Source organism: Trachurus japonicus, chromosome 10, assembly GCF_045865225.1.
Source record: "Trachurus japonicus isolate A0001 chromosome 10, Traja_1.0".
Taxonomy (NCBI): Eukaryota; Metazoa; Chordata; class Actinopteri; order Carangiformes; family Carangidae; genus Trachurus; species Trachurus japonicus.
In genome coordinates, this window is record NC_140916.1 from 19,088,185 (window position 1) to 19,115,130 (window position 26,946).

A 26,946-nucleotide genomic window follows, 5' to 3' on the forward strand; every position below is an offset into this window, starting at 1 on the left:
GATAGATAGATAGATAGATAGATAGATAGATAGATAGATAGATAGATAGATAGATAGATAGATAGATAGATAGATAGATAGATGACTTTGCTCTGTCCATGGTCCTGGACATTATTGGCACCTATGCGTCCACTGTAAATTCTAACCTCTAGAGGAGAGTCTGGTTCATCCAGGATGCTCTTTTCATTCTGTATCCGCTGCATCGTCCCTGTAGAGCTGGGGTCCATTATCAGCACGTTCTGACTACCAGCTCTGCCGAACTTACAGTCACTCTTTCTGGAGTCAGTCGTCCTGCACACCTCGTAATTGTACACGTGCTGGAGAGTCCCTGTCCCCAAAGTGTCTGAGTAACGTGGTGGATAATATGGAATCACAGGGAGATTGGAGTGATACAGGATGCGAGACTGTCTCCATCTGTAGATTTTCACTGATATAATCACCACTAAACACGTGATGAAGAGGAAGGAAACTACAGCCAGAGCCAACACTAAGTAAAAAGTCAGGTTGTCATTGTACTCCTTGTCGTGGGGAAAGTCAGTGAACTCCGACAGCACTTCAGGGAAGCTGTCCGCCACCGCCACGTTAACAATGACTGTAGCTGAACGAGAGGGCTGTCCGTTGTCCTCCACTATAACAGTCAGTCTCTGTTTGACTGCATCTTTATCAGTGACCTGGCGGATAGTTCTTATTTCTCCATTCTGTAAGCCCACTTCAAACAGCGCCCTGTCTGTGGCTTTCTGCAGTTTATAGGAGAGCCAGGCATTTTGTCCAGAGTCCACATCAACAGCCACCACTTTAGTCACCAGATAGCCCACATCTGCTGAACGAGGCACCATTTCAGCCACCAGAGAGCCACCAGTCTGGACTGGGTAGAGAACCTGGGGAGGGTTGTCGTTCTGGTCCTGGATCAGTATTTTCACAGTCACGTTACTACTGAGTGGAGGAGAGCCTCCATCCTGAGCTTTGACGCGGAAGTGGAAATCTTTGATCTGCTCGTAGTCAAAAGAGCGCACTGCATGGATGACTCCACTATCAGCACTGACGGACACATATGAGGAGACTGGCACTCCGTTAACAGAGGAGTCCTCCAGTATGTAAGAAACACGGGCATTCTGGTTCCAGTCAGCGTCTCTGGCTTTCACTGTGAATATAGAGAGACCTGGTGTGTTGTTTTCTACAATGTAGGCCTCATATGAGCTCCTCTCAAAGACAGGCGCGTTGTCATTGACGTCAGAGATCTGTAAGGTGAGAGTGACGCTGCTGGAGAGGGAGGGTACTCCCTCATCAGAGCAGGTCACTGTTATATTATAGTCAGTGGCTGTCTCTCTGTCTAAACCACTGTCTGTCATTAAACTATAGAAATCATTGGATGTAGACTTCATCACAAACGGAATATTGTCATTTATACTGCATTGCACTTTGCCGTTTTCACCAAAGTCCACGTCTTCAACATTTATCATTGTTACAACAGTGCCGGGTTTGGCATCTTCTGATATTACATTTGATTTGGACATTATATGAATATCGGGTTTATTGTCATTCATATCAGTGACGTCGATTATCACTTTACAGGAGTCAACTAGTCCTCCATCATCACTTGCACGAACGTTTATCTGAAATGTTCGCGCTTTTTCATAGTCAACATTTCCTTTCAGCCGAATTTCACCGTTGTCTTCATTCACTTCAAATAACCCACGTGCATGATCTAATATACTTGATATCGAATAAGTTATTCTACCATTTGATCCATGATCTGCATCTGTGGCAGTAACTGTCAGTACAACTGTTCCTACTGGCGCGTTTTCTTTTATGGAGGCTTTATAGATGGGCTGTGTAAACACAGGGGAATTGTCATTGGCGTCTAAAACTGTGATCAGAATCTGCATTGTTCCTGTCATCTGCGGCTCTCCCCCGTCCACCGCCGTCAAAACCAAAGAAAGATGTTCATACTTTTCTCTGTCGAGAGGTTTCTCTAAGACCATTTCGACATTTTTTGTTCCATCTGCTTGATCGTGTAATTTAACGATGAAATTATCTCGTGGTTCAAGTCTGTATGTTTGCAGTCCGTTTGAGCCAACATCAGGATCAACTGCACGATCTAATATGAATTTAGCTCCAGTAACAGCGGATTCACTGATTTTAAATCTGACGTCGTTGTTTTCAAAGGACGGAGGGTTATCATTAACATCGGTTATTTCAATAGTCACACTGTAGAACTCCATCGGATTCTCTAATATAATCTGAAAATGCAAAGCGCAAGGCGTAGTTTGTCCACAGAGCGACTCTCTGTCTATTTTGTCTCTGATAAGGAGGACGCCTCTCTCGTTATTCAGCTCAATATATTCGCCACTGTCTCGAGTGAATATGCGAGCTTTACCCGATTTTAGTCTCTTAACATCCAAGCCGAAATCCTTCGCCATGTTTCCGACTAGGGAGCCTTTTGGCATCTCCTCAGGAATGGAATAGCTGACCTGTCCGTATACCGAGCTGAGAGACAGGACCGATAAAAACAACAGTACTTGCCCTCCCATTGTTCTGTCCAACGTCATCGCAGTGTAAATCACCAATGCTTTGGATCTGTCCTCCCAAATTTAAAAGCCAACACGGGTTTTGAAATACATTTCTCACATGAAAAATTATTCAACGTCCTGCATCTCCTGTAAATCCCAGACGGTGCGCTTTGCCTCTGTCTCTTTCTCTCTCTAAAATAAAGACATGATGGGAGGGACAACCAGTCTGCGGTAAATCTGATAGAAACTGGCCGACAGCGGCACTCTGAGTTCACATAATACAATTGCAGCTAAAATGTGAAATAAATAAATAAGTCGACATGTTTGGATTGAGAATAAAGAAAACTTTCTCATCAAAGCGGACAGTGTTGCTTATCCTGCAAATAATTGACAAATGAAGCAGCGCGTCTGAGGAATATGGAATGTAGAAGTTAGATGTAAATAAACATTTCTAAAGATATATCAGTCAGGATAAGCGGAAAAACAGATCAACTGAGAAAATACGTAATTTTGAACGTTGAATCCCGTCGCTCTCCAAGGTGCTGACATTAAGCGGGAAAATAATTCAAAATCTTAAAAGCGGAATTTCATAGTAGAAACAGAAATCTAGCAAATTCTAACCTCTAGAGGAGAGTCTGGTTCATCCAGGATGCTCTTTTCATTCTGTATCCGCTGCATCGTCCCTGTAGAGCTGGGGTCCATTATCAGCACGTTCTGACTACCAGCTCTGCCGAACTTACAGTCACTCTTTCTGGAGTCAGTGGTCCTGCACACCTCGTAATTGTACACGTGCTGGAGAGTCCCTGTCCCCAAAGTGTCTGAGTAACGTGGTGGATAATATGGAATCACAGGGAGATTGGAGTGATACAGGATGCGAGACTGTCTCCATCTGTAGATTTTCACTGATATAATCACCACTAAACACGTGATGAAGAGGAAGGAAACTACAGCCAGAGCCAACACTAAGTAAAAAGTCAGGTTGTCATTGTACTCCTTGTCGTGGGGAAAGTCAGTGAACTCCGACAGCACTTCAGGGAAGCTGTCCGCCACCGCCACGTTAACAATGACTGTAGCTGAACGAGAGGGCTGTCCGTTGTCCTCCACTATAACAGTCAGTCTCTGTTTGACTGCATCTTTATCAGTGACCTGGCGGATAGTTCTTATTTCTCCATTCTGTAAGCCCACTTCAAACAGCGCCCTGTCTGTGGCTTTCTGCAGTTTATAGGAGAGCCAGGCATTTTGTCCAGAGTCCACATCAACAGCCACCACTTTAGTCACCAGATAGCCCACATCTGCTGAACGAGGCACCATTTCAGCCACCAGAGAGCCACCAGTCTGGACTGGGTAGAGAACCTGAGGAGGGTTGTCGTTCTGGTCCTGGATCAGTATTTTCACAGTCACGTTACTACTGAGTGGAGGAGAGCCTCCATCCTGAGCTTTGACGCGGAAGTGGAAATCTTTGATCTGCTCGTAGTCAAAAGAGCGCACTGCATGGATGACTCCACTATCAGCACTGACGGACACATATGAGGAGACTGGCACTCCGTTAACAGAGGAGTCCTCCAGTATGTAAGAAACACGGGCATTCTGGTTCCAGTCAGCGTCTCTGGCTTTCACTGTGAATATAGAGAGACCTGGTGTGTTGTTTTCTACAATGTAGGCCTCATATGAGCTCCTCTCAAAGACAGGCGCGTTGTCATTGACGTCAGAGATCTGTAAGGTGAGAGTGACGCTGCTGGAGAGGGAGGGTACTCCCTCATCAGAGCAGGTCACTGTTATATTATACACAGAGGCTGTCTCTCTGTCTAATTCACTATCTGTTACTAAGCTATAGAAATTATTGGTTGTTGACTTCATCGCAAAAGGAATATTATTATTCATAGTACACTGGACTTTACCATTCTCACCCGAGTCTGCGTCCTGAATATTTATCATTGTTACAACAGTGCCGGGTTTGGCATCTTCTGATATTACATTTGATTTGGACATTATATGAATATCGGGTTTATTGTCATTCATATCAGTGACGTCAATTATTACTTTACAGGAGTCAGGTAGTCCTCCATCATCACTTGCACGAACGTTTATCTGAAATGTTCGTGCTTTTTCATAGTCAACATTTCCTTTAAGCCGAATTTCACCACTCTCTTCATTCACTTCGAATAACCCACGTGCATGATCTAATATACTTGAAATTGAATAAGTTATTCTACCATTTGATCCATGATCTGCATCTGTGGCAGTAACTGTCAGTACAACTGTTCCTACTGGCGCGTTTTCTTTTATGGAGGCTTTATAGATGGGCTGTGTAAAAACAGGAGCATTGTCATTAGCGTCTAAAACTGTGATCAGAATCTGCATTGTTCCTGTCATCTGCGGCTCTCCCCCGTCCACCGCCGTCAGAACCAAAGAAAGGTGTTCATGCTTTTCTCTGTCGAGAGGTTTCTCTAAGACCATTTCGACATTTTTTGTTCCATCTGCTTGATCGTGTAATTTAACGATAAAATTATCTCGTGGTTCAAGTCTGTATGTTTGCAGTCCGTTTGAGCCAACATCAGGATCAACTGCACGATCTAATATGAATTTAACTCCAGTAACAGCGGATTCACTGATTTTAAATCTGACGTCGTTCTTTTCAAAGGACGGAGGGTTATCATTAACATCTGTTATTTCAATAGTCACACTGTAGAACTCCATCGGATTCTCTAATATAATCTGAAAATGCAAAGCGCAAGGCGTAGTTTGTCCACAGAGCGACTCTCTGTCTATTCTATTTTTGATGAGGAGGACCCCTCTCTCGTTATTCAGCTCAATATATTCGTCACTGTCTGTTGTAAAGATGCGAGCTTTTCCCGATTTTAGTCTCTTAACATCTAAACCAAAATCCTTCGCCATGTTTCCGACTAGGGAGCCTTTTGGCATCTCCTCAGGAATGGAATAGCTGACCTGTCCGTATACCGAGCTGAGAGACAGGACCGATAAAAACAACAGTACTTGCCCTCCCATTGTTCTGTCCAACGTTATCCCAGTGTAAATCACCAATGCCTTTGGATATGTCCTCCCAAATTAAAAGTCACCACAGGTTTTAAAATACATTTCCGACATGAAAAGGGATTCAACGTCCCGTATCTCCTGTAAATCCCAGACGGTGCGCTTTGCCTCTGTCTCTTTCTCTCTTTAAAATAAAGACATGATGGGAGGGAGGGACAACCAGTCTGCGGTAAATCTGATAGAAACTGGCCGACAGCGGCACTCTGAGTTCACAAAGTCCAACTGCAGCTAAAATTAAAAAAGAAAATGAAAAGAAAATTGACAAGGTTGGATTGAGGAGAAATAAAACGTTCTCATCAAAGTGGGCAGTGTCGCTTATCCTGCAGTTAACTGACAAATTAAGCAGTGCGTCTGAGGAATATGGGATGTAGAAGTTAAAGGTACAATATGTAATAAATCTAAAGCAACTGGCCGTAAAATCCTCCTAATATGTCACAGAGACTCAGGAATAATGTTCATATAACATGAACTCACTAACAACAATAGTACAGCCAGAGTATTCGCATTAAAAATCTTTTTTTGCAGACTGCAAATTATGTTTATGTTTTGAATTAACGTGTTGGCATGTTGCGCCACCTAGCCCTCTCACCCAGTCCCGGCGGCGTCAGTGGCACTTCAGCCTCCGGTTTGCTTCCACTGAGCTGCCGCTACGGCTGGGAGAAAAAACGAGATCACTGTGTTTTGAATTTGACTGCAGTAACCGTCTTTGGCCATATGGCACATTTAAATAAACATCTCTAAAGATATATCAGTCAGATCAAGCGGCAAAACAGATCAACTGAGAAAATTCGTAGGTTTGAACGTTGAATCCCGTCGCTCTCCATGGTGCTGAAATTTAGCGTGAAAATAATTAAAAATCTTAAAAACGGAACTTCATCTTAAAAAGAAAAAACTAGCAAATTCTAACCTCTAGAGGAGAGTCTGGTTCATCCAGGATGCTCTTTTCATTCTGTATCCGCTGCATCGTCCCTGTAGAGCTGGGGTCCATTATCAGCACGTTCTGACTACCAGCTCTGCCGAACTTACAGTCACTCTTTCTGGAGTCAGTCGTCCTGCACACCTCGTAATTGTACACGTGCTGGAGAGTCCCTGTCCCCAAAGTGTCTGAGTAACGTGGTGGATAATATGGAATCACAGGGAGATTGGAGTGATACAGGATGCGAGACTGTCTCCATCTGTAGATTTTCACTGATATAATCACCACTAAACACGTGATGAAGAGAAAGGAAACTACAGCCAGAGCCAACACTAAGTAAAAAGTCAGGTTGTCATTGTACTCCTTGTCGTGGGGAAAGTCAGTGAACTCCGACAGCACTTCAGGGAAGCTGTCCGCCACCGCCACGTTAACAATGACTGTAGCTGAACGAGAGGGCTGTCCGTTGTCCTCCACTATAACAGTCAGTCTCTGTTTGACTGCATCTTTATCAGTGACCTGGCGGATAGTTCTTATTTCTCCATTCTGTAAGCCCACTTCAAACAGCGCCCTGTCTGTGGCTTTCTGCAGTTTATAGGAGAGCCAGGCGTTTTGTCCAGAGTCCACATCAACAGCCACCACTTTAGTCACCAGATAGCCCACATCTGCTGAACGAGGCACCATTTCAGCCACCAGAGAGCCACCAGTCTGGACTGGGTAGAGAACCTGAGGAGGGTTGTCGTTCTGGTCCTGGATCATTAATTTTACAGTCACATTACTACTAAGTGGAGGAGAGCCTCCATCCTGAGCTTTGACGCGGAAGTGGAAATCTTTGATCTGCTCGTAGTCAAAAGAGCGCACTGCATGGATGACTCCACTATCAGCACTGACGGACACATATGAGGAGACTGGCACTCCGTTAACAGAGGAGTCCTCCAGTATGTAAGAAACACGGGCATTCTGGTTCCAGTCAGCGTCTCTGGCTTTCACTGTGAATATAGAGAGACCTGGTGTGTTGTTTTCTACAATGTAGGCCTCATATGAGCTCCTCTCAAAGACAGGCGCGTTGTCATTGACGTCAGAGATCTGTAAGGTGAGAGTGACGCTGCTGGAGAGGGAGGGTACTCCCTCATCAGAGCAGGTCACTGTTATATTGTACTCAGAGGCTCTCTCTCTGTCTAATTCACTGTCTGTGACTAAACTATAGAAATGATTTGACGTTGATTTCAGTAAGAACGGAATATTATCATTTATAAAACACTGGACTTTACCGTTTTCACTCGAGTCTGGGTCTTGAACGTTAATCATTGTAACAACGGTGTTGGCGTTTGCACTCTCTGATATAACAGTTGATTTTGACATGATTTTAATGGTTGGTTCATTGTCATTTATATCAACTACATCAACCATGACTTTACAGGAATCTGTCAGCCCTCCATTATCCCTTGCGCGTACATTTATCTGGAAATGTCTTTTCTTTTCATAGTCTAAGGGACCAATCAGCCTAACCTCACCATTGTCTTCATTTACTGCGAACATTTGTCTGACATCATCTAATGTATTTGTGATTGAATACGTTATCTTACCGTTAAGACCGTGATCAGCATCTGAAGCACTGACAGTAGTCACAATTGTGCCTTTTGCAGCATTTTCAGTCGCTGTACCTTTGTATATCGTTTGTGTAAAAACAGGAGAATTGTCATTGGCGTCTAACACCGTGATTAGAATCTGCATTGTTCCCGACATCTGAGGCTCTCCTCCATCTAAAGCTGTTAACACCAAAGAAACAAACTCATCCTTCTCTCTGTCCAGGGGTTTTTGTAAAAGCATCTCAACATTCTTTGTACCATCAGCTTGGCTGTGCAGTTTGAGAAGAAAATGATCAGTTGGTTTGAGTATGTAGTTTTGAAGACTATTTATACCGACATCCAAATCCACTGCTCTTTCTAAATCAAATTTTGCCCCCACAACTGCAGATTCACTTATTATGAATTTAATGTCATTTTTCTCAAAGGTTGGTGCATTGTCGTTAATATCTATAATTTCAACAGTGACACTGTAAAATTCCATAGGATTTTCTAACACGATCTGAAAATGCACAGCACACGGTGTTGTATCAGCGCACAACGCCTCCCTGTCTATTCTCTCTTTGATAAGGAGGACTCCTCTTTCGCTGTTCAGCTCGATGTACTCTGTGCTATCACCAGAATAAACATGAGCATTACCCAGTTTTAATCGTTTGACGTCTAAACCTAAATCTTGAGCTATGTTACCAACCAACGAACCCTTCGCCATTTCCTCCGGGATAGAGTAACTGACCTGCCCGAAGACTGACCGAAGACATACGATCAAAATAAATAATACCACTTGCCGTCTCATTGTTTGAAATAATCAGGCCAAGAAAAAAAGCAACCTCGTAAAATCCGTTAGGAAGATGGACAGGGGTTAGAACAAAAATATGAAGCAAATATATTCCTCAAATTACGAGAAAAGTAAAGACAATTGTAGCAAGTCGTGTACATCGGGCACAGGACGGAAGACAATGCGGTCTCCGTGCCTGCTCCTTCTCTCTGTTACATCGAAATGGAGAGGCGGTACTGCTTTAAATATAAAACAACTGCAACAGACTAGGCAACAGCGGCCCTCTGAGTTCACAGGGCAAAACTACAGACAGAATACTGTTGTATGATAGTACGGGTGTTAAAAGATGAAGAAGAAATAATGGCTTGGATTGAGTTGATTAACTAGATCGCCGCAGATTAAAGTATTTCAAACAGAATTGGATACTGGGTACTATTCAAAGTAGGGGGATAAAGGCTGTCCATTTTTTGTCACCTAAAGAAACATGAATGACCTACGTTGCTCTCCAAGGTGCTGAAAATGACCAAAGGAATTCATCCAAATGCTACAACAGTGGGGTTAAGTATATACTGATTACAAGTAATCTAGAAAATCCATATATTATGTAACAACTTTCTAACCTCTAGAGGAGAGTCTGGTTCATCCAGGATGCTCTTTTCATTCTGTATCCGCTGCATCGTCCCTGTAGAGCTGGGGTCCATTATCAGCACGTTCTGACTACCAGCTCTGCCGAACTTACAGTCACTCTTTCTGGAGTCAGTCGTCCTGCACACCTCGTAATTGTACACGTGCTGGAGAGTCCCTGTCCCCAAAGTATCTGAGTAACGTGGTGGATAATATGGAATCACAGGGAGATTGGAGTGATACATGACGCGAGACTGTCTCCATCTGTAGATTTTCACTGATATAATCACCACTAAACACGTGATGAAGAGGAAGGAAACTACAGCCAGAGCCAACACTAAGTAAAAAGTCAGGTTGTCATTGTACTCCTTGTCGTGGGGAAAGTCAGTGAACTCCGACAGCACTTCAGGGAAGCTGTCCGCCACCGCCACGTTAACAATGACTGTAGCTGAACGAGAGGGCTGTCCGTTGTCCTCCACTATAACAGTCAGTCTCTGTTTGACTGCATCTTTATCAGTGACCTGGCGGATAGTTCTTATTTCTCCATTCTGTAAGCCCACTTCAAACAGCGCCCTGTCTGTGGCTTTCTGCAGTTTATAGGAGAGCCAGGCATTTTGTCCAGAGTCCACATCAACAGCCACCACTTTAGTCACCAGATAGCCCACATCTGCTGAACGAGGCACCATTTCAGCCACCAGAGAGCCACCAGTCTGGACTGGGTAGAGAACCTGAGGAGGGTTGTCGTTCTGGTCCTGGATCAGTATTTTCACAGTCACGTTACTACTGAGTGGAGGAGAGCCTCCATCCTGAGCTTTGACGCGGAAGTGGAAATCTTTGATCTGCTCGTAGTCAAAAGAGCGCACTGCATGGATGACTCCACTATCAGCACTGACGGACACATATGAGGAGACTGGCACTCCGTTAACAGAGGAGTCCTCCAGTATGTAAGAAACACGGGCATTCTGGTTCCAGTCAGCGTCTCTGGCTTTCACTGTGAATATAGAGAGACCTGGTGTGTTGTTTTCTACAATGTAGGCCTCATATGAGCTCCTCTCAAAGACAGGCGCGTTGTCATTGACGTCAGAGATCTGTAAGGTGAGAGTGACGCTGCTGGAGAGGGAGGGTACTCCCTCATCAGAGCAGGTCACTGTTATGTTATACTCAGATGATCTTTCTCTGTCTAAATCACTGTCTGTTACTAAACTGTAGAAATTATTTGTAGTTGATTTCAGTAAGAACGGAATATTATCATTTATAAAACACTGGACTTTACCGTTTTCACTCGAGTCTGGGTCTTGAACGTTAATCATTGTAACAACGGTGTTGGCGTTTGCACTCTCTGATATAACAGTTGATTTTGACATGATTTTAATGGTTGGTTCGTTGTCATTTACATCAACTACATCAACTATGACTTTACAGGAATCTGTCAGCCCTCCATTATCCATTGCGCGGACATTGATCTGGAAATGTCTTTTCTTTTCATAATCCAAACGACCAATCAGCCTAACCTCACCATTGTCCTCATTCACTTCAAACATGTGTCTGACATCATCTAATGTATTTGTGATTGAATACGTTATCTTACCGTTAAGACCGTGATCAGCATCTGAAGCACTGACAGTAGTCACAATTGTGCCTTTTGCAGCATTTTCAGTCGCTGTGCCTTTGTATGTCGGTTGTGTAAAAACAGGAGAATTATCATTGACATCTAACACCGTGATTAGAATCTGCATTGTTCCCGACATCTGAGGCTCTCCTCCATCTAAAGCTGTTAACACCAAAGAAACAAACTCATCCTTCTCTCTGTCCAGGGGTTTTTGTAAAAGCATCTCAACATTCTTTGTACCATCAGCTTGGCTGTGCAGTTTAAGTAAAAAATTATCTGTTGGTTTGAGTATGTAGCTTTGAAGATTATTTGTACCGACATCCAAATCCACTGCTCGCTCTAACACAAATTTTGATCCGACGACTGCAGATTCGCTTATTCTGAATTTAATTTCACTTTTTTCGAAAGATGGTGCATTATCGTTAATATCTATAATTTCAACAGTGACACTGTAAAATTCCATAGGATTTTCTAACACGATCTGAAAATGCACAGCACACGGTGTTGTATCAGCGCACAACGCCTCCCTGTCTATTCTCTCTTTGATAAGGAGGACTCCTCTTTCGCTGTTCAGCTCGATGTACTCTGTGCTATCGCCAGAATAAACATGAGCGTTACCCAGTTTTAATCGTTTGACGTCTAAACCTAAATCTTGAGCTATGTTACCAACCAACGAACCCTTCGCCATTTCCTCCGGGATAGAGTAACTGACCTGCCCGAAGACTGACCGAAGACACGCGATCAAAATAAATAATACCACTTGCCGTCTCATTGTTTGAAATAATCAGGCCAAGAAAAAAAAGCAACCTGGTAAAATCCGTTAGGAAGATGGACAGGGGTTAGAACAAAAATATGAAGCAAATATATTCCTCAAATTACGAGAAAAGTAAAGACAATTGTAGCAAGTCGTGTACATCGGGCACAGGACGGAAGACAATGTGGTCTCCGTGCCTGCTCTTTCTCTCTGTGACATCGGAATGGAGAGGCGGTACTGCTTTAAATATAAAACAACTGCAACAGACTAGGCAACAGCGGCCCTCTGAGTTCACAAGGCAAAACTACAGAAAGAATACTGTTGTATGATAGCAGCCAGGGGTGTTAAAAGATGAGCAAGAAATAATGGCTTTGGATTGAGTTGATTAACTAGATCGCCGCAGATTAAAGTATTTCAAACAGAACTGGATACTTTGAAACAAAACTGGGTAATATTCAAAGAAGGGGGATAAACGCTGTCCATTTTTTGTCACCAAACATGAATGACCTACGTTGCTCTCCAAGGTGCTGAAAATGACCAAAGGAATTCATCCAAATGATGCAACAGTGGGTTAAATATATACTTATTACGAGTAATATAGAAAATCCATGTTATGTAACAACTTTCTAACCTCTAGAGGAGAGTCTGGTTCATCCAGGATGCTCTTTTCATTCTGTATCCGCTGCATCGTCCCTGTAGAGCTGGGGTCCATTATCAGCACGTTCTGACTACCAGCTCTGCCGAACTTACAGTCACTCTTTCTGGAGTCAGTCGTCCTGCACACCTCGTAATTGTACACGTGCTGCAGAGTCCCTGTCCCCAAAGTGTCTGAGTAACGTGGTGGATAATATGGAATCACAGGGAGATTGGAGTGATACATGATGCGAGACTGTCTCCATCTGTAGATTTTCACTGATATAATCACCACTAAACACGTGATGAAGAGGAAGGAAACTACAGCCAGAGCCAACACTAAGTAAAAAGTCAGGTTGTCATTGTACTCCTTGTCGTGGGGAAAGTCAGTGAACTCCGACAGCACTTCAGGGAAGCTGTCCGCCACCGCCACGTTAACAATGACTGTAGCTGAACGAGAGGGCTGTCCGTTGTCCTCCACTATGACAGTCAGTCTCTGTTTGACTGCATCTTTATCAGTGACCTGGCGGATAGTTCTTATTTCTCCATTCTGTAAGCCCACTTCAAACAGCGCCCTGTCTGTGGCTTTCTGCAGTTTATAGGAGAGCCAGGCATTTTGTCCAGAGTCCACATCAACAGCCACCACTTTAGTCACCAGATAGCCCACATCTGCTGAACGAGGCACCATTTCAGCCACCAGAGAGCCACCAGTCTGGACTGGGTAGAGAACCTGAGGAGGGTTGTCGTTCTGGTCCTGGATCAGTATTTTCACAGTCACGTTACTACTGAGTGGAGGAGAGCCTCCATCCTGAGCTTTGACGCGGAAGTGGAAATCTTTGATCTGCTCGTAGTCAAAAGAGCGCACTGCATGGATGACTCCACTATCAGCACTGACGGACACATATGAGGAGACTGGCACTCCGTTAACAGAGGAGTCCTCCAGTATGTAAGAAACACGGGCATTCTGGTTCCAGTCAGCGTCTCTGGCTTTCACTGTGAATATAGAGAGACCTGGTGTGTTGTTTTCTACAATGTAGGCCTCATATGAGCTCCTCTCAAAGACAGGCGCGTTGTCATTGACGTCAGAGATCTGTAAGGTGAGAGTGACGCTGCTGGAGAGGGAGGGTACTCCCTCATCAGAGCAAGTCACTGTTATGTTATACTCTGAGTCTCTCTCTCTGTCTAAATCACTGTCTGTCACCAGGCTGTATAAATTCCTGGATGTGGATGTAATTGTAAATGGTATATTTTTGGTAATCACACACCGGACCTTTCCATTCTCTTCAGAATCAGGATCATTTACACTCATCACAGCTACCACCGTGTTTGAAGGTGAATCTTCTCCAACTGAATTTGATGATGAAATCATATTAATAATGGGGCTATTGTCATTAATGTCACCTACATCGATTATCACTTTGCTTGAATCAGACAGACCTCCTCGGTCAACTGCTTCTATATAAATTTCATAATTTTTGGCTTTTTCAAAATCAATAGGCCCATTTAATATAACGTGACCCTCTTCAGTGATGTGGAACAAATCTGAAGTGCCAATCCTGCTATTTCCGATTGTGTAGCTCACCTCACTATTTGAGCCTTTGTCTGCATCGGAGGCACTAACTCTGGTAATGATTGTTCCTTTGGGGGAATTTTCTTTGACACTTGCTTTGTATATGGTTTGCGTAAAAACAGGAGCGTTGTCATTAGCGTCCAGCACAGTAATATGTATCTGCATTGTGCCAGATCTTTGCGGCTCTCCTCCATCGACTGCCGTCAATAACAATGATGTAAACTCCTGTTTCTCTCTATCCAGTGGTTTCTGCAAAATCATCTCTACCTTTTTAAAACCATCAGATTGACTATGTAATTTAATTATAAAATTATCATTGGGCTTCAGAGTATAGCTCTGAAGACCATTCAGCCCGATATCAGGATCTATTGCATTTTCCAACATGAATTTGGAGCCGATGACGGCAGACTCGCTGATTTCAATGTTTTTCTCGTCTTTCTGAAAAGTGGGAGCGTTGTCGTTAATATCTGTGATTTCAACAGTAATGGGGAATATCTCTATTGGGCTTTCTAATGCAATTTGGAAATGCAAAGCGCAAGGCGTTGTCTGGCCACAGAGAGATTCGCGGTCTATCCTCTCTCTGATGATGAGGAGTCCTTTTTCCTTGTTAAGCTGTATGTACTCAGCGCTGTCTCCCGTGTGAATACGAGCTCTACGCGCTTGTAGTCGTCTAACATCCAAACCTAAATCCTGAGCTATGTTGCCGACTATGGATCCTTTAGCCATTTCCTCGGGTACAGAGTAACTGACCTGGCCGAGGACTGAACTGAGACAGAGGACCGAGAAAAACAACAGTACTTGCCGTCTCATTGTTCTGTTACACGCAGCCGTCGAATCAAACTAACGCGTTCTCCTTTCCTCTGAAATGAGCGGTACTGATGCTGGAAAAATCCACAAAGTATCAGTTTGATCGACAAGTGACGGTAAAATTATTCCATCTTGATATTCCGCGCATTGTGTTTCATCCACGGGCGACTATGCGTTTACGTTTCGGAGTCCTGCTCGCTTGTGAGAAGACAGGAGGGTGTTCTCGTATAAATGTGAAATAAAACACCAAGATGCTGCATGGTCAACAGCGGCCCACTGAGTTCACAACATGAAACTACACGAGTCTGAGGAAAACTACAGAAGGCTGTCTTTTTTCCTTTATGGCCATTGAATAGACCACCAACCAACATGTCAGCATTTTATTGTGCTTCACGCACAATTGAACAATATGCAGAAAAAGGATGCGTACTATGTCGATATTTTCCAGAAACACTTATTCAATTTAAAGTTTAAATTAAGTATAAATATATGAAAGTCAAATATATGAAGCGATGAAACAGATAGGAGATTGTTGTTTCGCTGTCCAAGGTACTGAATCTGTATTTGCGGTAAATTACGTCACAGAATGAATACATTTAAGGTTTAGTTTGAGCAAAAGAACAGTGAGTCTAACCTCTAGAGGAGAGTCTGGTTCATCCAGGATGCTCTTTTCATTCTGTATCCGCTGCATCGTCCCTGTAGAGCTGGGGTCCATTATCAGCACGTTCTGACTACCAGCTCTGCCGAACTTACAGTCACTCTTTCTGGAGTCAGTCGTCCTGCACACCTCGTAATTGTACACGTGCTGGAGAGTCCCTGTCCCCAAAGTGTCTGAGTAACGTGGTGGATAATATGGAATCACAGGGAGATTGGAGTGATACAGGATGCGAGACTGTCTCCATCTGTAGATTTTCACTGATATAATCACCACTAAACACGTGATGAAGAGAAAGGAAACTACAGCCAGAGCCAACACTAAGTAAAAAGTCAGGTTGTCATTGTACTCCTTGTCGTGGGGAAAGTCAGTGAACTCCGACAGCACTTCAGGGAAGCTGTCCGCCACCGCCACGTTAACAATGACTGTAGCTGAACGAGAGGGCTGTCCGTTGTCCTCCACTATAACAGTCAGTCTCTGTTTGACTGCATCTTTATCAGTGACCTGGCGGATAGTTCTTATTTCTCCATTCTGTAAGCCCACTTCAAACAGCGCCCTGTCTGTGGCTTTCTGCAGTTTATAGGAGAGCCAGGCATTTTGTCCAGAGTCCACATCAACAGCCACCACTTTAGTCACCAGATAGCCCACATCTGCTGAACGAGGCACCATTTCAGCCACCAGAGAGCCACCAGTCTGGACTGGGTAGAGAACCTGAGGAGGGTTGTCGTTCTGGTCCTGGATCAGTATTTTCACAGTCACGTTACTACTGAGTGGAGGAGAGCCTCCATCCTGAGCTTTGACGCGGAAGTGGAAATCTTTGATCTGCTCGTAGTCAAAAGAGCGCACTGCATGGATGACTCCACTATCAGCACTGACGGACACATATGAGGAGACTGGCACTCCGTTAACAGAGGAGTCCTCCAGTATGTAAGAAACACGGGCATTCTGGTTCCAGTCAGCGTCTCTGGCTTTCACTGTGAATATAGAGAGACCTGGTGTGTTGTTTTCTACAATGTAGGCCTCATATGAGCTCCTCTCAAAGACAGGCGCGTTGTCATTGACGTCAGAGATCTGTAAGGTGAGAGTGACGCTGCTGGAGAGGGAGGGTACTCCCTCATCAGAGCAGGTCACTGTTATATTGTACTCAGAGGCTCTCTCTCTGTCTAAATCACTGTCTGTCACCAGGCTGTATAAATTCCTGGATGTGGATGTAATCGTAAATGGTATATTTTTGGTAATCACACACCGAACCTTTCCATTCTCTTCAGAATCAGGATCATTTACACTCATCACAGCTACCACCGTGTTTGAAGGTGAATCTTCTCCAACTGAATTTGATGATGAAATCATATTAATAATGGGGCTATTGTCATTAATGTCACCTACATCAATGATGACTTTGCTTGAATCAAACAGACCTCCTCGGTCAACTGCCTCTACATCAATTTCATAATTTTTGGCTTTTTCAAAATCAATAGGTCCATTTAACATAACATGACCCTCATCAGTTATGTGGAATAAATTTGAAGTGCCATGAACGCTATTACTGATTGAGTAGGTTACCTCACTATTCGACCCTTTGTCTGCATCGGAGGCACTAACACTGGTAATGATTGTTCCTTTGGGGGAATTTTCTTTGACACTTGCTTTGTATATGGTTTGCGTAAAAACAGGAGCGTTGTCATTAGCGTCCAGCACAGTAATATGTATCTGCATAGTGCCAGATCTTTGCGGCTCTCCTCCATCGACTGCCGTCAATAATAATGATGTAAACTCCTGTTTCTCTCTATCCAGTGGTTTCTGCAAAATCATCTCTACCTTTTTAAAACCATCAGATTGACTATGTAATTTAATTATAAAATTATCATTAGGTTTCAAGGTATAGCTCTGAAGACCATTCAGCCCGATATCAGGATCTATAGCTTTATCAAGATTGAATTTGGAGCCGATGACTGCAGACTCACTGATTTCAATGTTTTTCTCGTCCTTCTGAAAAGTAGGAGCGTTGTCGTTAATATCTGTGATTTCAACAGTAATGGGGAATATCTCTATTGGGCTTTCTAATGCAATTTGGAAATGCAAAGCGCAAGGCGTTGTCTGGCCACAGAGAGATTCGCGGTCTATCCTCTCTCTGATGATGAGGAGTCCTTTTTCCTTGTTAAGCTGTATGTACTCAGCGCTGTCTCCCGTGTGAATACGAGCTCTACGCGCTTGTAGTCGTCTAACATCCAAACCTAAATCCTGAGCTATGTTGCCGACTATGGATCCTTTGGCCATTTCCTCGGGTACAGAGTAACTGACCTGGCCGAGGACTGAACTGAGACAGAGGACCGAGAAAAACAACAGTACTTGCCGTCTCATTGTTCTGTTACACGCAGCCGTCGAATCAAACTAACGCGTTCTCCTTTCCTCTGAAATGAGCGGTACTGATGCTGGAAAAATCCACAAAGTATCAGTTTGATCGACAAGTGACGGTAAAATTATTCCATCTTGATATTCCGCGCATTGTGTTTCATCCACGGGCGACTATGCGTTTACGTTTCGGAGTCCTGCTCGCTTGTGAGAAGACAGGAGGGTGTTCTCGTATAAATGTGAAATAAAACACCAAGATGCTGCATGGTCAACAGCGGCCCACCGAGTTCACAACATGAAACTACACGAGTCTGAGGAAAACTACAGAAGGCTGTCTTTTTTCCTGTATGGCCATTGAATAGACTACCAACCAACATGTCAGTATTTTATTGTGCTTCACGCACAATTGAACAATATGCAGAAAAAGGATGCGTACTATGTCGATATTTTCCAGAAACATTTATCCAATTTAAAGTTTAAATGAAGTAGAAATATATGAAAGTCAGAGATATGAAACAGATAAGAGATTGTCGTTTCGCTGTCCAAGGTACTGAATCTGTATTTTCGGTAAATTACGTCACAGAATGAATACATTTAAGGTTTAGTTTGAGCAAAAGAACAGTGAGTCTAACCTCTAGAGGAGAGTCTGGTTCATCCAAGATGCTCTTTTCATTCTGTATCCGCTGCATCGTCCCTGTAGAGCTGGGGTCCATTATCAGCACGTTCTGACTACCAGCTCTGCCGAACTTACAGTCACTCTTTCTGGAGTCAGTCGTCCTGCACACCTCGTAATTGTACACGTGCTGGAGAGTCCCTGTCCCCAAAGTGTCTGAGTAACGTGGTGGATAATATGGAATCACAGGGAGATTGGAGTGATACATGATGCGAGACTGTCTCCATCTGTAGATTTTCACTGATATAATCACCACTAAACACGTGATGAAGAGGAAGGAAACTACAGCCAGAGCCAACACTAAGTAAAAAGTCAGGTTGTCATTGTACTCCTTGTCGTGGGGAAGTCAGTGAACTCCGACAGCACTTCAGGGAAGCTGTCCGCCACCGCCACGTTAACAATGACTGTAGCTGAACGAGAGGGCTGTCCGTTGTCCTCCACTATAACAGTCAGTCTCTGTTTGACTGCATCTTTATCAGTGACCTGGCGGATAGTTCTTATTTCTCCATTCTGTAAGCCCACTTCAAACAGCGCCCTGTCTGTGGCTTTCTGCAGTTTATAGGAGAGCCAGGCATTTTGTCCAGAGTCCACATCAACAGCCACCACTTTAGTCACCAGATAGCCCACATCTGCTGAACGAGGCACCATTTCAGCCACCAGAGAGCCACCAGTCTGGACTGGGTAGAGAACCTGAGGAGGGTTGTCGTTCTGGTCCTGGATCAGTATTTTCACAGTCACGTTACTACTGAGTGGAGGAGAGCCTCCATCCTGAGCTTTGACGCGGAAGTGGAAGTCTTTGATCTGCTCGTAGTCAAAAGAGCGCACTGCATGGATGACTCCACTATCAGCACTGACGGACACATATGAGGAGACTGGCACTCCGTTAACAGAGGAGTCCTCCAGTATGTAAGAAACACGGGCATTCTGGTTCCAGTCAGCGTCTCTGGCTTTCACTGTGAATATAGAGAGACCTGGTGTGTTGTTTTCTACAATGTAGGCCTCATATGAGCTCCTCTCAAAGACAGGCGCGTTGTCATTGACGTCAGAGATCTGTAAGGTGAGAGTGACGCTGCTGGAGAGGGAGGGTACTCCCTCATCAGAGCAGGTCACTGTTATGTTATACTCTGAGTCTCTTTCTCTGTCTAAATCACTGTCTGTCACCAGGCTGTATAAATTCCTGGATGTGGATGTAATTGTAAATGGTATATTTTTGGAAATCACACACCGGACCTTTCCATTCTCTTCAGAATCAGGATCATTTACACTCATCACAGCTACCACCGTGTTTGAAGGTGAATCTTCTCCAACTGAATTTGATGATGAAATCATATTAATAATGGGGCTATTGTCATTAATGTCACCTACATCAATGATCACTTTGCTTGAATCAAACAGACCTCCTCGGTCAACTGCTTCTATATAAATTTCATAATTTTTGGCTTTTTCAAAATCAATAGACCCATCTAAAATAAGATCACCGTCTTCAGTGATGTGGAATAAATTTGAAGTACCAATCCTGCTATTTCTGATTGTGTAGGTCACCTCACTATTTGAGTCTTTGTCTGCATCGGAGGCACTAACACTGGTAATGATTGTTCCTTTGGGGGAATTTTCTTTGACACTCGCTTTGTATATGGTTTGCGTAAAAACAGGAGCGTTGTCATTAGCGTCCAGCACATTAATATGTATCTGCATTGTGCCAGATCTTTGCGGCTCTCCTCCATCGACTGCCGTCAATAATAATGACGTAAACTCCTGTTTCTCTCTATCCAGTGGTTTCTGCAAAATCATCTCTACCTTTTTAAAACCATCAGATTGACTATGTAATTTAATTATAAAATTATCATTGGGTTTCAGAGTATAGCTCTGAAGACCATTCAGCCCGATATCAGGATCTATTGCATCCTCTAACATGAATTTGGAGCCGATGACTGCAGACTCACTGATTTCAATGTTTTTCTCGTCCTTCTGAAAAGTGGGAGCGTTGTCGTTAATATCTGTGATTTCAACAGTAATGGGGAAAATCTCTATTGGGCTTTCTAATGCAATTTGGAAATGCAAAGCGCAAGGCGTTGTCTGGCCACAGAGAGATTCGCGGTCTATCCTCTCTTTGGTGATGAGGAGTCCTTTTTCCTTGTTAAGCTGTATGTACTCAGCGCTGTCTCCCGTGTGAATACGAGCTCTACGCGCTTGTAGTCGTCTAACATCCAAACCTAAATCCTGAGCTATGTTGCCGACTATGGATCCTTTGGCCATTTCCTCGGGTACAGAGTAGCTGACCTGGCCGAGCACTGAACTGAGACAGAGGACCGAGAAAAACAACAGTACTTGCCGTCTCATTGTTCTGTTACACGCAGCCGTCGAATCAAACTAACGCGTTCTCCTTTCCTCTGAAATGAGCGGTACTGATGCTGGAAAAATCCACAAAGTATCAGTTTGATCGACAAGTGACGGTAAAATTATTCCATCTTGATATTCCGCGCATTGTGTTTCATCCACGGGCGACTATGCGTTTAGGTTTCGGAGTCCTGCTCGCTTGTGAGAAGACAGGAGGGTGTTCTCGTATAAATGTGAAATAAAACACCAAGATGCTGCATGGTCAACAGCGGCCCACCGAGTTCACAACATGAAACTACACGAGTCTGAGGAAAACTACAGAAGGCTGTCTTTTTTCCTGTATGGCCATTGAATAGACTACCAACCAACATGTCAGTATTTTATTGTGCTTCACGCACAATTGAACAATATGCAGAAAAAGGATGCGTACTATGTCGATATTTTCCAGAAACATTTATCCAATTTAAAGTTTAAATGAAGTAGAAATATATGAAAGTCAGAGATATGAAACAGATAAGAGATTGTCGTTTCGCTGTCCAAGGTACTGAATCTGTATTTTCGGTAAATTACGTCACAGAATGAATACATTTAAGGTTTAGTTTGAGCAAAAGAACAGTGAGTCTAACCTCTAGAGGAGAGTCTGGTTCATCCAAGATGCTCTTTTCATTCTGTATCCGCTGCATCGTCCCTGTAGAGCTGGGGTCCATTATCAGCACGTTCTGACTACCAGCTCTGCCGAACTTACAGTCACTCTTTCTGGAGTCAGTCGTCCTGCACACCTCGTAATTGTACACGTGCTGGAGAGTCCCTGTCCCCAAAGTGTCTGAGTAACGTGGTGGATAATATGGAATCACAGGGAGATTGGAGTGATACATGATGCGAGACTGTCTCCATCTGTAGATTTTCACTGATATAATCACCACTAAACACGTGATGAAGAGGAAGGAAACTACAGCCAGAGCCAACACTAAGTAAAAAGTCAGGTTGTCATTGTACTCCTTGTCGTGGGGAAAGTCAGTGAACTCCGACAGCACTTCAGGGAAGCTGTCCGCCACCGCCACGTTAACAATGACTGTAGCTGAACGAGAGGGCTGTCCGTTGTCCTCCACTATAACAGTCAGTCTCTGTTTGACTGCATCTTTATCAGTGACCTGGCGGATAGTTCTTATTTCTCCATTCTGTAAGCCCACTTCAAACAGCGCCCTGTCTGTGGCTTTCTGCAGTTTATAGGAGAGCCAGGCATTTTGTCCAGAGTCCACATCAACAGCCACCACTTTAGTCACCAGATAGCCCACATCTGCTGAACGAGGCACCATTTCAGCCACCAGAGAGCCACCAGTCTGGACTGGGTAGAGAACCTGAGGAGGGTTGTCGTTCTGGTCCTGGATCAGTATTTTCACAGTCACGTTACTACTGAGTGGAGGAGAGCCTCCATCCTGAGCTTTGACGCGGAAGTGGAAGTCTTTGATCTGCTCGTAGTCAAAAGAGCGCACTGCATGGATGACTCCACTATCAGCACTGACGGACACATATGAGGAGACTGGCACTCCGTTAACAGAGGAGTCCTCCAGTATGTAAGAAACACGGGCATTCTGGTTCCAGTCAGCGTCTCTGGCTTTCACTGTGAATATAGAGAGACCTGGTGTGTTGTTTTCTACAATGTAGGCCTCATATGAGCTCCTCTCAAAGACAGGCGCGTTGTCATTGACGTCAGAGATCTGTAAGGTGAGAGTGACGCTGCTGGAGAGGGAGGGTACTCCCTCATCAGAGCAGGTCACTGTTATGTTATACTCTGAGTCTCTTTCTCTGTCTAAATCACTGTCTGTCACCAGGCTGTATAAATTCCTGGATGTGGATGTAATTGTAAATGGTATATTTTTGGAAATCACACACCGGACCTTTCCATTCTCTTCAGAATCAGGATCATTTACACTCATCACAGCTACCACCGTGTTTGAAGGTGAATCTTCTCCAACTGAATTTGATGATGAAATCATATTAATAATGGGGCTATTGTCATTAATGTCACCTACATCAATGATCACTTTGCTTGAATCAAACAGACCTCCTCGGTCAACTGCTTCTATATAAATTTCATAATTTTTGGCTTTTTCAAAATCAATAGACCCATCTAAAATAAGATCACCGTCTTCAGTGATGTGGAATAAATTTGAAGTACCAATCCTGCTATTTCTGATTGTGTAGGTCACCTCACTATTTGAGTCTTTGTCTGCATCGGAGGCACTAACACTGGTAATGATTGTTCCTTTGGGGGAATTTTCTTTGACACTCGCTTTGTATATGGTTTGCGTAAAAACAGGAGCGTTGTCATTAGCGTCCAGCACATTAATATGTATCTGCATTGTGCCAGATCTTTGCGGCTCTCCTCCATCGACTGCCGTCAATAATAATGACGTAAACTCCTGTTTCTCTCTATCCAGTGGTTTCTGCAAAATCATCTCTACCTTTTTAAAACCATCAGATTGACTATGTAATTTAATTATAAAATTATCATTGGGTTTCAGAGTATAGCTCTGAAGACCATTCAGCCCGATATCAGGATCTATTGCATCCTCTAACATGAATTTGGAGCCGATGACTGCAGACTCACTGATTTCAATGTTTTTCTCGTCCTTCTGAAAAGTGGGAGCGTTGTCGTTAATATCTGTGATTTCAACAGTAATGGGGAAAATCTCTATTGGGCTTTCTAATGCAATTTGGAAATGCAAAGCGCAAGGCGTTGTCTGGCCACAGAGAGATTCGCGGTCTATCCTCTCTTTGGTGATGAGGAGTCCTTTTTCCTTGTTAAGCTGTATGTACTCAGCGCTGTCTCCCGTGTGAATACGAGCTCTACGCGCTTGTAGTCGTCTAACATCCAAACCTAAATCCTGAGCTATGTTGCCGACTATGGATCCTTTGGCCATTTCCTCGGGTACAGAGTAGCTGACCTGGCCGAGCACTGAACTGAGACAGAGGACCGAGAAAAACAACAGTACTTGCCGTCTCATTGTTCTGTTACACGCAGCCGTCGAATCAAACTAACGCGTTCTCCTTTCCTCTGAAATGAGCGGTACTGATGCTGGAAAAATCCACAAAGTATCAGTTTGATCGACAAGTGACGGTAAAATTATTCCATCTTGATATTCCGCGCATTGTGTTTCATCCACGGGCGACTATGCGTTTAGGTTTCGGAGTCCTGCTCGCTTGTGAGAAGACAGGAGGGTGTTCTCGTATAAATGTGAAATAAAACACCAAGATGCTGCATGGTCAACAGCGGCCCACCGAGTTCACAACATGAAACTACACGAGTCTGAGGAAAACTACAGAAGGCTGTCTTTTTTCCTGTATGGCCATTGAATAGACTACCAACCAACATGTCAGTATTTTATTGTGCTTCACGCACAATTGAACAATATGCAGAAAAAGGATGCGTACTATGTCGATATTTTCCAGAAACATTTATCCAATTTAAAGTTTAAATGAAGTAGAAATATATGAAAGTCAGAGATATGAAACAGATAAGAGATTGTCGTTTCGCTGTCCAAGGTACTGAATCTGTATTTTCGGTAAATTACGTCACAGAATGAATACATTTAAGGTTTAGTTTGAGCAAAAGAACAGTGAGTCTAACCTCTAGAGGAGAGTCTGGTTCATCCAAGATGCTCTTTTCATTCTGTATCCGCTGCATCGTCCCTGTAGAGCTGGGGTCCATTATCAGCACGTTCTGACTACCAGCTCTGCCGAACTTACAGTCACTCTTTCTGGAGTCAGTCGTCCTGCACACCTCGTAATTGTACACGTGCTGGAGAGTCCCTGTCCCCAAAGTGTCTGAGTAACGTGGTGGATAATATGGAATCACAGGGAGATTGGAGTGATACATGATGCGAGACTGTCTCCATCTGTAGATTTTCACTGATATAATCACCACTAAACACGTGATGAAGAGGAAGGAAACTACAGCCAGAGCCAACACTAAGTAAAAAGTCAGGTTGTCATTGTACTCCTTGTCGTGGGGAAAGTCAGTGAACTCCGACAGCACTTCAGGGAAGCTGTCCGCCACCGCCACGTTAACAATGACTGTAGCTGAACGAGAGGGCTGTCCGTTGTCCTCCACTATAACAGTCAGTCTCTGTTTGACTGCATCTTTATCAGTGACCTGGCGGATAGTTCTTATTTCTCCATTCTGTAAGCCCACTTCAAACAGCGCCCTGTCTGTGGCTTTCTGCAGTTTATAGGAGAGCCAGGCATTTTGTCCAGAGTCCACATCAACAGCCACCACTTTAGTCACTAGATAGCCCACATCTGCTGAACGAGGCACCATTTCAGCCACCAGAGAGCCACCAGTCTGGACTGGGTAGAGAACCTGAGGAGGGTTGTCGTTCTGGTCCTGGATCAGTATTTTCACAGTCACGTTACTACTGAGTGGAGGAGAGCCTCCATCCTGAGCTTTGACGCGGAAGTGGAAGTCTTTGATCTGCTCGTAGTCAAAAGAGCGCACTGCATGGATGACTCCACTATCAGCACTGACGGACACATATGAGGAGACTGGCACTCCGTTAACAGAGGAGTCCTCCAGTATGTAAGAAACACGGGCATTCTGGTTCCAGTCAGCGTCTCTGGCTTTCACTGTGAATATAGAGAGACCTGGTGTGTTGTTTTCTACAATGTAGGCCTCATATGAGCTCCTCTCAAAGACAGGCGCGTTGTCATTGACGTCAGAGATCTGTAAGGTGAGAGTGACGCTGCTGGAGAGGGAGGGTACTCCCTCATCAGAGCAGGTCACTGTTATGTTATACTCTGAGTCTCTTTCTCTGTCTAAATCACTGTCTGTCACCAGGCTGTATAAATTCCTGGATGTGGATGTAATTGTAAATGGTATATTTTTGGAAATCACACACCGGACCTTTCCATTCTCTTCAGAATCAGGATCATTTACACTCATCACAGCTACCACCGTGTTTGAAGGTGAATCTTCTCCAACTGAATTTGATGATGAAATCATATTAATAATGGGGCTATTGTCATTAATGTCACCTACATCAATGATGACTTTGCTTGAATCAAACAGACCTCCTCGGTCAACTGCTTCTATATAAATTTCATAATTTTTGGCTTTTTCAAAATCAATAGACCCATCTAAAATAAGATCACCATCTTCACTGATGTGAAATAATTTTGAAGCACCAATCCTACTATTACTGATAGTGTAGGTCACCTCACTATTTGAGCCTTTGTCTGCATCGGAGGCACTAACTCTGGTAATGATTGTTCCTTTGGGGGAATTTTCTTTGACACTTGCTTTGTATATGGTTTGCGTAAAAACAGGAGCGTTGTCATTAGCGTCCAGCACAGTAATATGTATCTGCATTGTGCCAGATCTTTGCGGCTCTCCTCCATCGACTGCCGTCAATAATAATGATGTAAGCTCCTGTTTCTCTCTATCCAGTGGTTTCTGCAAAATCATCTCTACCTTTTTAAAACCATCAGATTGACTATGTAACTTAATTATAAAATTATCATTGGGTTTCAGAGTATAGCTCTGAAGACCATTCAGCCCGATATCAGGATCTATTGCATCCTCTAACATGAATTTGGAGCCGATGACTGCAGACTCACTGATTTCAATGTTTTTCTCGTCCTTCTGAAAAGTGGGAGCGTTGTCGTTAATATCTGTGATTTCAACAGTAATGGGGAAAATCTCTATTGGGCTTTCTAATGCAATTTGGAAATGCAAAGCGCAAGGCGTTGTCTGGCCACAGAGAGATTCGCGGTCTATCCTCTCTTTGGTGATGAGGAGTCCTTTTTCCTTGTTAAGCTGTATGTACTCAGCGCTGTCTCCCGTGTGAATACGAGCTCTACGCGCTTGTAGTCGTCTAACATCCAAACCTAAATCCTGAGCTATGTTGCCGACTATGGATCCTTTGGCCATTTCCTCGGGTACAGAGTAGCTGACCTGGCCGAGCACTGAACTGAGACAGAGGACCGAGAAAAACAACAGTACTTGCCGTCTCATTGTTCTGTTACACGCAGCCGTCGAATCAAACTAACGCGTTCTCCTTTCCTCTGAAATGAGCGGTACTGATGCTGGAAAAATCCA

General features: G+C 43.8%; 8 protein-coding genes across 41 annotated transcripts in view; all 8 read right to left on the reverse strand.

Moving 5' to 3' along the window:
- Positions 1-26,946, reverse strand: part of LOC146979773 (protocadherin gamma-C5-like) — a 298,812-nt gene that overhangs the window by 43,491 nt on the left and 228,375 nt on the right. The window contains exon 1 of one of the 34 annotated variants that reach the window (XM_085789850.1): positions 147-3,997. The exons of 30 other annotated variants lie outside the window; for them this stretch is intronic. In XM_085789850.1, the coding sequence (XP_085645976.1) occupies positions 147-2,549 (2,403 nt within the window). In that variant the 5' untranslated portion in view covers positions 2,550-3,997. Of the gene's footprint in view, positions 1-146; positions 3,998-26,946 lie in introns of those variants that run through there. 3 more of the 34 variants (XM_085789811.1, XM_085789824.1, XM_085789812.1) reach the window with 3 other exon arrangements.
- Positions 3,117-5,754, reverse strand: LOC146979776 (protocadherin gamma-A2-like). Its single transcript, XM_085788816.1, has one exon. It carries the CDS (start codon positions 5,514-5,516, stop codon positions 3,117-3,119), a length of 2,400 nt encoding a protein of 799 aa, XP_085644942.1. The 5' UTR covers positions 5,517-5,754.
- Positions 6,454-9,212, reverse strand: LOC146979777 (protocadherin gamma-A11-like). Its single transcript, XM_085788817.1, has one exon. It carries the CDS (start codon positions 8,851-8,853, stop codon positions 6,454-6,456), a length of 2,400 nt encoding a protein of 799 aa, XP_085644943.1. The 5' UTR covers positions 8,854-9,212.
- LOC146979778 (protocadherin gamma-A7-like) lies at positions 9,420-12,007 on the reverse strand. Its single transcript, XM_085788818.1, has 2 exons — positions 11,512-12,007; positions 9,420-10,224 (listed from the first exon to the last, which is right to left on the reverse strand). Exons 1-2 carry the CDS (start codon positions 11,838-11,840, stop codon positions 9,420-9,422), a joined length of 1,134 nt encoding a protein of 377 aa, XP_085644944.1. The 5' UTR covers positions 11,841-12,007.
- LOC146979779 (protocadherin beta-16-like) lies at positions 12,409-14,835 on the reverse strand. Its single transcript, XM_085788819.1, has one exon. It carries the CDS (start codon positions 14,833-14,835, stop codon positions 12,409-12,411), a length of 2,427 nt encoding a protein of 808 aa, XP_085644945.1.
- Positions 15,164-18,076, reverse strand: LOC146979780 (protocadherin gamma-A11-like). Its single transcript, XM_085789856.1, has one exon. The coding sequence runs from the start codon at positions 17,846-17,848 to the stop codon at positions 15,407-15,409; it is 2,442 nt and encodes an 813-aa protein (XP_085645982.1). The 5' UTR covers positions 17,849-18,076; the 3' UTR covers positions 15,164-15,406.
- Positions 18,825-24,062, reverse strand: LOC146979781 (protocadherin gamma-A8-like). Its single transcript, XM_085788820.1, has 3 exons — positions 23,529-24,062; positions 21,476-22,244; positions 18,825-19,562 (listed from the first exon to the last, which is right to left on the reverse strand). Exons 1-3 carry the CDS (start codon positions 23,855-23,857, stop codon positions 18,825-18,827), a joined length of 1,836 nt encoding a protein of 611 aa, XP_085644946.1. The 5' UTR covers positions 23,858-24,062.
- On the reverse strand, positions 24,023-26,935 carry LOC146979782 (protocadherin gamma-A7-like). Its single transcript, XM_085788821.1, has 3 exons — positions 26,534-26,935; positions 24,481-25,249; positions 24,023-24,052 (listed from the first exon to the last, which is right to left on the reverse strand). The coding sequence occupies exons 1-3, from the start codon at positions 26,860-26,862 to the stop codon at positions 24,023-24,025; spliced, it is 1,128 nt and encodes a 375-aa protein (XP_085644947.1). The 5' UTR covers positions 26,863-26,935.

Bases quoted from the DNA above. Each gene is read 5' to 3' on its own strand.
- LOC146979782 (XM_085788821.1), bottom strand. From the start codon at position 26,862: ATGAGACGGCAAGTACTGTTGTTTTTCTCGGTCCTCTGTCTCAGTTCA. The intron at 25,250-26,533 runs TGTTGAAATCAC...CGTGACTGTGAA, and splicing joins ATAGAGATTTTCCCCATTAC to AATACTGATCCAGGACCAGA. The intron at 24,053-24,480 runs GTTAGACTCACT...TCTTCTCACAAG, and splicing joins AACCAGACTCTCCTCTAGAG to CGAGCAGGACTCCGAAACCT.
- LOC146979777 (XM_085788817.1), bottom strand. From the start codon at position 8,853: ATGAGACGGCAAGTGGTATTATTTATTTTGATCGTATGTCTTCGGTCA.
- LOC146979781 (XM_085788820.1), bottom strand. From the start codon at position 23,857: ATGAGACGGCAAGTACTGTTGTTTTTCTCGGTCCTCTGTCTCAGTTCA. The intron at 22,245-23,528 runs TGTTGAAATCAC...CGTGACTGTGAA, and splicing joins ATAGAGATTTTCCCCATTAC to AATACTGATCCAGGACCAGA. The intron at 19,563-21,475 runs GTTAGACTCACT...CTCACCTTACAG, and splicing joins AACCAGACTCTCCTCTAGAG to ATCTCTGACGTCAATGACAA.
- LOC146979779 (XM_085788819.1), bottom strand. From the start codon at position 14,835: ATGAGACGGCAAGTACTGTTGTTTTTCTCGGTCCTCTGTCTCAGTTCA.
- LOC146979776 (XM_085788816.1), bottom strand. From the start codon at position 5,516: ATGGGAGGGCAAGTACTGTTGTTTTTATCGGTCCTGTCTCTCAGCTCG.
- LOC146979780 (XM_085789856.1), bottom strand. From the start codon at position 17,848: ATGAGACGGCAAGTACTGTTGTTTTTCTCGGTCCTCTGTCTCAGTTCA.
- LOC146979778 (XM_085788818.1), bottom strand. From the start codon at position 11,840: ATGAGACGGCAAGTGGTATTATTTATTTTGATCGCGTGTCTTCGGTCA. The intron at 10,225-11,511 runs TGTTGAAATTAT...CGTGACTGTGAA, and splicing joins ATGGAATTTTACAGTGTCAC to AATACTGATCCAGGACCAGA.